The sequence below is a fragment of the Cheilinus undulatus genome, linkage group 1 (genome assembly GCF_018320785.1).
Source record: "Cheilinus undulatus linkage group 1, ASM1832078v1, whole genome shotgun sequence".
Taxonomy (NCBI): domain Eukaryota; kingdom Metazoa; phylum Chordata; class Actinopteri; order Labriformes; family Labridae; genus Cheilinus; species Cheilinus undulatus.
Genome location: NC_054865.1, coordinates 26,395,201 through 26,408,607, shown reverse-complemented (window position 1 = coordinate 26,408,607; position 13,407 = coordinate 26,395,201). Strand labels below are relative to the sequence as shown.

The following is a 13,407-nucleotide window of genomic DNA, read 5'->3' as shown; positions in this document are numbered from 1 at the left end:
GTATGATCAAATATTTCAGAAGGCATGGTGTTTTAGTAAGAAAGATGTTTTTTTGTCAGCTGGTTAAAAAACTAGAGGGTTAATACACAGAGCAAATCAGACTCAGAGGTCAGGGCTGGTGGACCACTTGTCATTATGTCCATCACCACATAAGCAGACCTCATTAATTACTGGTAACTAGTAACCCTAAACCTATACTGAATGATTTAAAGGGGACATATACCCTTTTAAAACATGTTTATATTGTTGTGCCCTTCTCAGAATGAGCCGTTTCTGTGTCTGTGGCTTTAAATGGTAATTAGCTGTCTGACTCCGCCCCTGACCACACCCCGCTCAGGAAATGGATGTGGCACTCCTGATGTTACAAAGTTGCAGACACTTTCATCCAAAATTAAGGAACTGACTGGGTTTCAAACCATTAATCTCCCAGCTCAAAGTCAGCAGGGTAACCCACTGGGCTATCCAAGCAGGTGCTCCTGGGGGCAGGTGCTTGCTCCCCATGTGAGGTCATGAAGGTAAAACCTAAGAACGGTTTGTTTCAGCACATTTTCTGAAAGGTGGAGAAAGAATGGGTGGAAGGGGATGGATTTTTCTGGTATTTGGGGCGATTATGGACAGCCAAGGGGCACATATTTTTGTTAGAAAAGCCTGAAAAAGTTATTTTTGCATAATATGTCCCCTTTAAGCAAGGTGCTGAAGGTGATCCTCAGGCATCTTGTGCCACTGTCAAGATGATGTATATTTGTAGCCTAGACGGACAATTTCAACATTTCATTCTGCTTCATTAGCATAGACAACAGGAGAATAAAACATCTGCTCAACCTCAAGTCAAAAGCTGAAGAATTTCTTTAGATATTAGAGTAATGACTGACATTGGGATGTGACTTCCAACAGGACACAGCAATGAGTTTTAAAACTATTTCAGATGTAGAAAATGTAGACTGGGTTGAAGTTTCTGGAGATAAAACATTGAAAAATAATGTTTTAAGGGTTTGACACATTCACAAAAAGTCATAATAACTCCAAAAAACTTTGGGGGTTTGAACAGCATGTGTGAATGCAAACTGCTTAATTCTTTACCTAGACATTTTTCCATACAGCTCCCTGATAACATTTCTACCAGGGATTAAGAGGGAACCAATACATGAAAGGAGGGACTGTTTATGAATATTCACCACGTGCAAGAAGGCAAGGATACGGTTTACACTGCATGACAGGCATTCAATGAAGTTTCTTCACACACTTTCAGTTTGCCAGTAAATTGCTCCCGTTTCATTGGTTTACACTGTGAATGCAAATAATTATGCACAGCATTGATATGAAGGAGGAAAAATCTGCCAATAAAGTGTTTGACTCTGTTGTTTTCCGCCACCTTAACTTTCTGCAGCTTTCTTTTCTTTCCTCCTGAGGCCCATCCTTCCCTTTTAAACCAGATAGGACTACGCTGAAAGTAGAAATTCAACATCAAAAGCTAATATCATATTGGCCCCAAAGTGCACCGTCCCTCTGTGAAAATGCCCTGTATGCTGATGATCAGTCCTACCCTAGCTGGGGGTCAAAGTGGTGGGTGATTTGTCAAGGACTGTAGCATCCTGTTTGTGTATTTATTCATTCTTTAATCATCTTTTCAGGGTTTCAAATATATAAAAGTTTACAAATTCAGCAAAAACCCCTAAAATGTATGCTTGTTTCCATCTACTGTTGTCATGTGATTAATAGAAGTTAACAGGTTTAGCAGTAGGTGGAGTTATTCCTGAAAAAAAACGAAGAAGCAAAAATTCTGCAAAAGAAGATGGCTTGATGCAGGGTTACATTATAGTTGTTTTTCTTGTGTTTTTTTTTTTTTTTCCTGGAGCCTCCATGGAGTCTCCCACATGCTTTTTGGCTATCTCTAATCCAAATTTAAAGAGTTCATACAACAGTTGCCTACAATCAACAGAGCCTACAATCACTTGAGACACATTCAGTGCACTTGTGATCCCTATTTCAGTAACTGAGACCATGAGAACTAGTTGGCTAGACCTTTGTTGAATTAGGTCACTTTAAAGGGGGTGATTATTTATGCAATCACTTATTTTAGCTCACATATTTTTGTTTAATTGACATTACTTTGTAGAAATCTGTTTTCACTTTTACTTAAAGAGGGTTTATTGCAAAAAAAAAAATGCTGTCAAAAAAGTCAAATTACATTGACCATGATTATTTATGAAATAAATAAAAGTATAAAACATCCAAGGGGGTAAATACTTTTTTATCCTTGGAGAATGTCTGTACCTGCTCTCTTAACAGTGTCTCTGAACCTTCTTAAAGGAGCAGATAGCTCATGAAGTGCAGAACAAATGTTGTTGTATGACAGATAAAATACACTAAAATTACATCTTGTTACCCATTCAATGCAAAAAATAAACCAATACTATAGAAGAAAATGTGTTTCTAACACACTGATGTTATAACTGTATTAAAAATAGTTGAAATAAGTTGCTGAACTTTCCATTTAATGCACAAAAATGGAGGTTTTGTAGGTTGGTGTACAAAGCAGGCTTGTGTAAGCAGTGAAACACTTGACTCTAGGTGAGAGGTGGGAGAGGAGCAGGGCCGTGTTTTAGTCTCTGTGAAGTTCAGGTGTGATTTACAGCGTTGTGCATGTGCTGCCAGAAGCTGTCAGAGAGTCTTTCACACACTCACACACACAAACACAGAGGTATAACTATGCAGCATAAACTGGCACAGATACATTCTACAGGAGCATACATGTTATGTTATTGCACACTGTGTGGATGGGTTATGAACCTGAAATTAAGCTGTTCATGCCTGTTTGAATGCAGGACTGACCCCTTCTAATGTGTAATGTGTGTGTGTAGGTGTATGTGTGTGTGCCAATCTGACTATAAATAGGAACAAGGAGCATGTGGTGACTGCTGCTGAGCTCAGTACTAGAAAGGCTGTTTCATTCTCCTCCCAGTATTGAGACAAAGCTGGCAGTGTAGTTTCACTGTAGTTTCAACCTAAAATCACAAAATCTAATTATTTATTACAGAATGTGGCATCTTTTATGTAGCTTTTCCCACTGGGATGCATGCTATCACCAAGTTTGATCTCATGTTGTTGGCTTACAAACATAACCACGGGTGGGTGTGAGGGACTGATTGCCTGCCCCCTGTGATGACAACAGGTATCAACAGTTACTCACACTGTCCTGTTTTTAGTCCCATTTTCCAGGAAGTGTGTCAGGTATAAATGAAATGAGGGCACAGATTTGAAAGCTGGAGTTATACATGAATAAGGATCTGAGTTAAGAGTTCCTGCAAAGATGTACATTACTCCTCATTAGTGGGGTTTGCAGTTCTGATGTGCATTTTTAATTTGTGAAAGAAACAAACTGGAAATGCTGCAATTAAAAAAATAAAATTCCAAAAATCTCAAGGAATTACAAAAAGGTTGCACTCGGAGGAGGAGGGCAGAGCATTGATGTATGGGTGAAAGGAAAATGTGACTCCTTGCAGTGGAAGCACATTTTATGAATTAACCATCATGTCTGTGGATTGATTGAGTTAGCACAAAGCCCGTTACTTAAAGCCTTTCTAGAGCACATTAGTTTAGAAAAAGTTGTGGGAAACTCTCAGTTTTTGCAGATAAATTCTTTCTTTGTTTTATCTCATTGGTTCCTGACCTGGGGTCTACGATCCCCCAAGGGGATGCCAAAAAGCATGATAAAATGGTTATTTAGTTGTTTATATTAATATTTTTTGAGAGAAAAACATGCATATGTCTTTTTTTAGGATTTTGTCAATTAAACAATGCAATCAAAGTTGATTTTTGACAGCAATGTGTCATTTTCTCTTTACTTGTGGGTCTTCAGGGGGCTCAGCTTTTCTTTTTTCCTCTAATTATCAAAACTCCTGAGCAGACACTCGACTCCCCTGAGCACCTACTTCATCAACTGTGGGCGACATCTGATGCTTACGCTACATCCACATGGCAGCACCATGGCATCACCTCTCCAACCCCAAATAAAATTACAAGTGACTATAAATATAATGATTAATAATCACTGTTCAAATCATAAATTTCAACATTCATTCATTCAGTTCACAAGCCACTCTCAGTTTTAGCGAGCCGAAACTTTGACGTCTGGAAATCCTGTTTAATATAATCAAGGTTTACATTTCAAGGATCTACAATCCTTTGAAATGTAAAAGTAAACTGTGATTTTATCTTACAAGCTTTTGTCCTCAGGTGAAAACAGACATTAACAAAGTTCGCTGTTTCATATAAAAAGGCAGGAAGCTTAATGATGGATGAGACAAAACACATGCTCTGTTCTCATGCTTCATCAACCTAATCACAGCCTGGACTCCTAAAGGACTTCTGCAGAAGATAAACAGCACGTTACAGAGAAATCACACTGTTAGAAACATCAGGGCTTAAATCCTTTTATCAGTCCATTTTAGGAGATGCAACTCTTTCCTGGTCTCATTGTAGATCATTTTAGCCAGATTCATTCTTAAAGGCACCATATTTACATAAAAATAGATATCCATTTGATGTTAAAAGTTATAATTGTGTACTTAGATAACAGATTATTTGAATGTGTTACACTGAGTTAACACTTGGGAAGGATGTAATCAGCTGTTTAAACTCTCATTACTGTAATGAATAAAATGATAAAAACAGAGACATTTACAGCTTTACTCTCTTCAGCTGAAGTCTTTTTAACTCCTGTAGAAGTTTTCTCCTCCTGGCTCCTGTCTGCCTCTGTTTCTCACTGCCCTGCTGATCAGTTATTAAGATTTAAGATGTACAGGAAATCTGTAACATTTCCTGCGAACTGGCATGTATCAAATGTTTTGATAATAAGCTCTTATACAGATTTTTAATCACTAGGGTGTATTGTCATGATAAGAAGTGGAATGTTAATAAAACAATATTTGAACAGTCTGCAGCTCGCTAAGGAGAGAGAAAGAGAGAGAGCGTTTGGTTATTCATAGACAGCATTGACACACATAAGAGCCATGGTCAGAGAGGAGCTTTAAAGCAGAAGAAAAGTTCAGCTCTGTGTTGAATCCTTTTCTCCTCTGCAGAAAGAAACCTCAGGTCTACACCACCAACACGTTAGCTTGTGCTTGTCTGTCTGTGTGTGGCGTTGGTGTTTGCGTCGTTGTGTGAACAACATGAAGCCAAAAGTGTCTGCGCAAAGACGCACAACGAACGCATCGATAGACTCGGCAGCATGGCAGTTATTTCGGAAAAAAATTCGTCCCTTTATGTGTAAAAAGTCATTGAAACAAGCATCCAATTCACACACATGCTGGCGCTAAGAGCCAAGCACAGTTAGAGGGAGGTGGAGTTTGTGACACTGATAAATTCAACTCACCAAAGAGGGTCACTGAGGTACCCTCTGTGGCTGGAATCCATCCGCATTCGGCAGCTGTCAATATTTAGGCCCTTCCATCAGTGTGTCGGCTGTTGCTTTATGTGATAGCCACACTTTACATCTCCCAGTATGGGACACCCATGGAGGTAGAAACCCTAGGCTACCAGCTAGCCTGCACATTAATATGCCTTTGATCACAGCGCATATTAGAAAAAAAACAGTGAAAAGTCTTTGGGGATATTTGAGTGCGCTACTTTTTTCTTCTGCACAGAGAGGTAGAGAGCAGTGTGCTATTGCGTAGTAAAACCCTTTAGAGGGAACAGTGCTCCATGGTCAAGTGGAAGAAAGTTGTTTGGCTTGATGGGACCAAAATTATGCTTTATGGCAATCAGACAGGATGCTATGTCTGGCAGACACCAAACACTGCACATTACCACAAACACACCATCCCCACAGTGGTAGCAGCATCATGCTGTGGGGATGCTTTTCAGCAGCCCTGGAAGGCTTGTTAAGGTAGAGGGTAAAATGAATGCAGCAAAATATGGGAAAATTCTGGAGAACAATCTTATTCAGACTGTAAGAGAACTAAAGCTTGGAAAAAGATTTATTTTTAAGCAAGACAATGACCCGAAACATACAGAGAAAGCTACACAGAAATGGTTTAAAGACAACAAGTTAAATGTTCTGGAGTGGCTGAGCCAAAGCACAGACCTCAATCCAACAGAGAAACTCTAGCTTGACTTGAAAAAAGCCGACTGCCAATCCCCTTGCAACCTGACAGAGCTTGAGCAGTTTTGCAAAGACAAATGAAATAAAATTGCAGTGTCCAGATGTGCAAGCCATATCTACTAAATACTGACTTGAAGCGGATGAATATTTACGCAGTCACTTATGTTACATGATATTTTTTAAATTTAATTGACATTACTATGTAGAACTCTAATTTCACTTTAACGCTAAAGATTTTTTTTTTTTTTTTGTATTTTTTTGTCAAAAACGCCAACTTATATCAATGATGATCATGATGACCATGATTGATCTTTAAAATCAGTTAAAGGATGACACATGCATGTATTTTATCTTTGTTAATTTCCTGTGATTATATGATTTTGGCTGTTTTCTAGAAATCATTAGAATTTCACACATTTTCATGGGAAAGCTTTCCTGCACCAAGATCAAAATACAGATTAGTCAAGAGTTCAGGAAACCAACCAAAATGTACTTTTTGTTTTGACAAAACAAAGTAAATTAAAATGAATGGTTGCATGTCTGCTTCGGGCTTCTGAACATCTGACTAATTTCCACATGTTTTTTCCCAAGCACACATTCATGATGATCCATTGAAAACAGCTCTTCAACACACTTTTGCAGTCCAACTCACTAGTTGAGTTGTTTAATAATGTGCCACACAATTCATTTGAAATGCAACTTGAAATTGACCATTTATGAATGTTGAGTTATCTTGTGAGCAAAGTCGATTTCCTTCTTAAATCTGGTCTGAACATAGATGCTGAATCCTTGTCCTCAAACACAATGAGCATGTTTACTTTTGAACCAGTTTTGAATGCCTTAGACATCCCATACGTGTCTTTTCAAAGGAAAAATGCTTGTGTTGGTCTAAGACACTTAGACCGTTCTTTTAACCTGTTTCCATTCAAATTTTAAAGTGTGAATCCAGACTAGAGTTCAGTGAGAAGAAAAAGGTTGTTCAAAGTGTGGCCTTTACCACAGCTAGATTGTGAGGCTAACAATTCCCTACTCACTATTCACCTATCAAATCAATTCAGCTTACTCTTTCCACCTCAAAACAATTCTTCTTGTTTTTTCTTCTCTGTTAGGGTTCTACTGTGGTTCACTCCTCTGTATTTCAAACCCGTTTGGACCAACACAGACATCACCACCGTTCAGCCGTACATCAGGATAATTCTGTGAGAGAGTCAATCGCTCTACAATGATAGCCCAGTTGGTCCTTCAGCTGTGGCTTTATTGGTTTGAGAGTGATTTTTTTCCCTCTGAGGTGTGTTACAGACTGCCAAACAAGGAAACTCAATCACTCACATTTATCAAACCTAACAGGTCGAGGTGTGTGGCAGGACAATTACGAGTTCAGTCCCTGCAAACCAACACCACAGCTGCAACCTTAAAGAAACATACTGCTCCTGTTCAGCATTTTCTATCCACAGTCCTGAGGAATAGCTTGTATTTATGCCTGAAATTATCAAATAGGCTGTGTTATTATGATGTGTTTCTTTTTAGTAAATGTAATGCAATCAACAAAAACAATGAATTCATTTTTTGAGCCTGGACAAAGACATCTTGAAGATGACCAAGATTTAATAGTTTTTCATCTATGTGTATCTTTATAAAAAATAATTACAGAAGCCATAAGTAGACCTATATCCATGCATGGCATCTTATTCCATTGTCCCATGAGAATGAGTACATTTTGGTGGCTTTCTTAAGATCTCAACTTGCTTATGCCATTTTCTTGGGATTACAACAACTTTTTCCTCATAATTATGACAAATACATTTCTCTAGAGATTGAGAAAATGACTGAAATTAACTAATTTTTGCAGGAAAATTGGTGCCATTATTTCTAGATAATATGATAAGAGATAAAAAGATGAGGTCTAACCAATATTTGCTTGTTATTATGGACATAAATAAAACCCCACAGATTAGGGTTTGTGAGAAAAAAAACAACATATTTACTTATATCACATTAAAACTGGTGCATACTTTTCCAAATATGATGATATTTCACCCTTTTTAGCATTTGATATTTTAAGTCTTTGTCCTATTTTCAACTGAATAAATAGAGCTTAAGTGCCCTCTTGGATGCCCTTATGCTATATAAACTTGATGAAGTGTCCTTTAGTGTCCCCTTCCAGTGCCCAAAACATGAAAAACTGCCCTTAAAATAGCGCTTTTTTTTTTTTGGAGACTGTGTTTTAAGATAATTACATGTATATATTAAAATGATCAAATCATAACATGATAGAGGTTGATAAACGGATAATTGACTTTTTTAAGGATAGTTTAGCTTAGCATAAATAGTGCAGCACAAAGCTTAGTGCTAACATCTTGCTTCCAGTGTTTTTACTGCACCTAACTAGGGAAAAATTTTTTATTTATTCATTTAACGTTTATTTAGCCAGGTAAGTCCCATTGAGATCAAAGATCTCTTTTTCAAGGGAAAAGCTGCTTGATGCAGTTTAAGCTAACTCTTCCAAAAGAAAAAGTATTATATTATCTAAGAAACCAAACCTTTCTCAAAGAAAGAATCAGTAAAAGAGGGCTTATCAAGTCCCTTGTCTTATTGCAACAGATCCTGTATGCACTCAGAGGCCATTCATGAAGGTGACCTCCGAACAGATATCGAACCAGCTAGCATTAGCATAGAGGAGAATAACCACTATATTCATTATGGCCCCTCTGAATCTACTTAACCAGACCCTTACAATCAATACATGTTAGAGTAGCAGAGTAGCAATTTGTTCAGAGATGTGATCAATAGCTCTATTGCTCTGAAAAGTAAATAATTTGTATAATCATGGAGAGAGTGAGGTCATTTAGCTCTTTCAAAGCCAGCTGATTCTTATGCATGAGTGTTCTCCCGTTGAGAAAGATTGGGTGTTTTCTTGAGATGCTCCTCAAAACGAATCAGCCTCACATTCAGGCCACCTAATGAGACAGCTAAAAGGGACGCAGGTTTTTTTTTCATGTCTTACCATCAATGATCCTCTTGACCCTCCAGATGCGAAGAGTGATGATGAGGCTGATGGCATCCCAGGGACTGCTGGGCCCATTGGCCACCGTGGAGGCCACCATGGGGGCCAGGGACAGCACGATGACAGCGCCATCAAACACCTAAGGGGGTTATAGACACAGGGACATAAAAAAATGCATATTTTGTAGTGTACCTCAGGTTTGAGTAGACCCCAACACACACAAACACACACACCCACACACGTCTGCAAGTGTTTTAGGCCATAAAAAAATTTTGTCTTTGGTTTGGAATGTCTGCTGGTTCTCTTGCATAAACATTACCATTATACACCAAGAAACAATGTCCTGTCTCTTCCCCTTCCCATGCTCTAGGCCCTTGTGATGAAGGGGTTTAGCAACGAAGTCTGGCTTGTGACACCATACGTATGAAGCCCAAACATTATATATGATAAAAAATATTTTGAGAATCTGAAGAAATCTCTGGGACAAGGCCAAAGGTAAATATTGGATGCTAGTGATGTTCAGGCCCTCAGGTGGCACTGCATTAAATACAAGCATGATTCTGTACTGGAAATCACTGCATGGACTCAGGAAAACTTCCAGAAATCATTGTCTGTCAACACAGTTAGCCGTTCCATATACACATGAAAGTTAAAGCAGTATCATGCAAAGAAGAAGCCTTGTGTGAAGAAGATCCAGAAACACAGCTGTCTTCTCTGGGCCAAAGCTCATTTAAATTAGACTACACTAGGCTACATGGAAAATTGTTCTGTGGTCAGACGGATCAAAATCTGAAATTCTTTTTGGAGCCATGTTCACCATGTTCTGCAAACTAAAGAGGAAAGGCACAATCCAGCTCGGTATCAGCACACAGTCCAAAGACCCGGTCCTCTGATGGTATACCACATCCATCACAACAGCACGGCTTCACAGTAAAAGACTCTGGGTGCTGAACCACCTGCCTGCAGTCCAGACCAGAAAACATTTACAGCATCATCAAACAAAAAATCCAGAGAATCCCACATCAGACAAGAACGAGACAGCATTCCTCTCCCAAAAAACTTTCAGCAACTGGTCTCCTCACTGCCTGATGTTTACAGACTATTGTTAGAAGAGGGGATGCTATACAATGGTAAACATGGCCATGCCTTTACTTTTGTTTTTTAGATGTGTCTGCCATCAAATTCAAAATGAGCAAATATTTCTCGTGGAATGGTAAAATGTCTGAGTTTCAACATCTGGTGTGTTGTTTATATTCTATTGTGAATAAAATATGGGCTTATTGGATTGAAAATTCATTGCATTCTGTTTTTATTTATATTTTAGACAGTGCCCCAACTTCTTTGGAATTGGGGTTGTAGTAATAGTTATATTGTAATACCATTATATTATATTACTCTACTATAAAGACTATTTTAAATGTATGGAAGCACTGCATTCAATTAAAAAACATTTTTGTCGTCAGGTATGGATCCAAATGCTGAATACAAGAAAAATCAATATTGTTAACCAAAATGATGATGAATTCCATATAAACACATTGATAATGGCATGGGTCATTTTTAACATGCTTGTGGAAGAATGTAGGGTCCAATCAACTGTGTATCTAAAGGTTAAAACATAAAACAGACCCCAGTCTCTTGGGTCTTGCATGGAGCTTTGTTCCTCTTGGACAAAGCCCAAGGCAAACAAAAGAAAAACAAAAAAACAACTACTGGACATTTGCTATTACTATTAAATGGAAAAAGGGAGAAAGAAAACAGGATCAATAATGTCTGAACAGGTGGCCAGTCTTAAAATAATACCAGACACTTGTCTTTATCAAAATCTGCCAATAAACACACCATCACTAACCTCTACTTTGTTCTCGATGTAGTCCCAGATCCCCAGCACTACAATCCTGAAGACGGTCTGCCACAGAGATAAATGAAAGCATTAAAATAGATAGGTGAGAGAGTGTTCTGATAAACAAAAAAAAGCTCCTGTGATATTCTTAGTCTTTTGAGTTGTCATCACTTCAAACAACGTTTGTGGAGATGTGTGAACACAGACTAACAGCTGAGAAAGGCCTGAGGCACAGTTTTGTTCCTCAAATGCCTCTGTTACGTTGCTGCAATGCTTAAAACAATGCTAGATATCTTAAAAGTCACTTCAAATAAAGTGAATTGATTAGTAAAAAATATTTTTCAGAAACAAAATGACATGTCTAGCTTTTGATTAATCACAAATACATGATAGAGAGAAAAGAAAACAGTCCCTATAGAGCATGTTCAGCCTTTAGACAGCCCTATCCTTTAATATGTGGTTATATGTGACTTGATCTTGTTCTGTGAAACAGAAAGGCAACAAAACACGTGTAATATGATCACCTATCACATCATACATGCTGCTCTGATGCTGCTGTTGTTAGACCCTTTGTTGAGCAGCACCATTGATTTACACTCCAATTAGCATGTGGTGTCATGTGTGACCAGTCCTGCTAATCCATCATGTTGAGCCCATGTTAAACATGATTGGATGTGTCGTAAAAAGTGCAGAGACGCCGCCCACATGTTAGAATCCTGCTCTCTGATTGGCGCAGAGGAAGCAGCTGGTGATACACCATCCCCAGATGACCGCTCCTCTGTGATGTCAGTGGGCGAGGTGTTTGGATGGATCGTATCACTGTAACCCCATCCCCACTGCTCATTAAGCTGGGCTTTAATTATTGCTCCTGCTGGCTCACTGGTAATTAATGTTGGGTTTAGGGCGTCAGGGCTGAGGCTGTCAGGGTAATTGGTTTGCACTGAAGTGGAGGCCTGTGGGTCAGATTCTCCCCTTTCCATTTTGTTTTTCATATTTCTAGAGGGTGATAAGAATTTATATGATCAAGCAATAGCAACATTATTTTACACTTATTACATTTTTGGTACAAATAAAAGACTTCTTTCAGCCATCTAACCTTAAGTTCATAAGCTAAAGTTTCACCCTGGCTAGACAATAGATAAACAATAGCTTAAATTTCATGCCAACCCTATTTTCTAGCTCCCTCAGGCATGTATCAAGTCTATTCTGTTGATAGGATGTATAGACAGTTAAATAAAGTCAGATTTGATCATGGGCAAAGAAAGTGGTGATGCTTAAAGTACTACAGCACCACCTAACATAATAATACCTAAAGCTATATATGTTACATGGATGGTTATACGCATGTCTTACCTCTGAGAAGAAAAGTGAAAGGATGATAAGGCTGATCCAGTGGATGATGCTGGCAAATTGGAAAGCATTGGAAACTGTTGAAAGAAGAATTTTAATAAATAAGGATGCAGGAAACACTGGGTAAAACATGTTACTGTATCTACATGTATGCAGTGAGTGCATAAATTCAACCTGTATCCACTCATGTTCTGCATTCATTGTCTGCTCTCTCTCTAACCCACTCCCACCTTATCGCCCACTCTTCTTTTCACCTCTGAGAACTGAGAGCAGCTAAAGCTCTACATTACAATAGATGTGGAGTGACTTGAGTCGTTGAGTCCCCACACTGAGACTTAGGTATCATCAGAGCTGGATGCTGGCCAGTAATTGATGTGGACGTGTGCCTGCTGCTATTGACAAGAGCCCTGGTTCATTATCAACCCTCTTCATCACTCTCCATCATGGACGTTTACCGACAAACACCGGCAGATCTTCTGTGACAGCCAGGACTACACACACAGCAGGGACAGGAGACTGAAGGTTTTATAATAAACACTTATGCTCTGTATTAAAATAAGAGGGCTAAAATCAAAGGTAACACTTACAGTATGTAAACTTTTATCTACCTTTTTGCTCACTGGTAGCAGTAGAAACTTTTTCAGTCTGTTAGCTTTTCAAAACAGAGCTTCATGTATTTTTATACTGCTGCCTTCCTATAAGTTGGATCAGTTCTTATCTACCTTTACTCTTTTAGGCCAACAAGTTCAAACTCATCTCAGCAGATACTGATATCAGTATCAAGATGTAGACACCTTTTTTGAGTGCTAAAACAGCACTTTAACAGCCTGCTGACAGAAAGTGAGCTGTGTAGAGCTCTTGATAATAGTGTTCCCCTCATTAATGGAACTTTTCAAATTAGGAATAACTGCATAGCAGGTGTGCAACATGGTTTACTGAGACAATCCTGATAAAGTGTTTGAAAGAGCACAAATAAAACCTCCCTTGATAAGGGGGGTAAGGGAAGAAGGGTAAGAAACTATAAAAGCTGTTGTTCATACCCTTAAATTTCAGAAATTAACATCAGAAAACACTTTAAAAAGTTACAGGGATGAAAACGCTTTGTAA

The 13,407-nt window shown here is 38.5% G+C and overlaps 1 protein-coding gene across 1 annotated transcript in view; it reads right to left on the bottom strand.

The window, feature by feature from the left end:
- The window catches only part of LOC121513188 (transmembrane protein 266-like), a 77,673-nt gene that overhangs the window by 7,978 nt on the left and 56,288 nt on the right, over positions 1-13,407 (bottom strand). The window contains exons 5-7 of the mRNA XM_041792769.1: positions 12,304-12,377; positions 10,960-11,016; positions 9,108-9,246 (exon numbers count right to left, since the gene is read on the bottom strand). Of these exons, the coding sequence (XP_041648703.1) occupies positions 9,108-9,246; positions 10,960-11,016; positions 12,304-12,377 (270 nt within the window). The remainder of the gene's footprint in view (positions 1-9,107; positions 9,247-10,959; positions 11,017-12,303; positions 12,378-13,407) is intronic.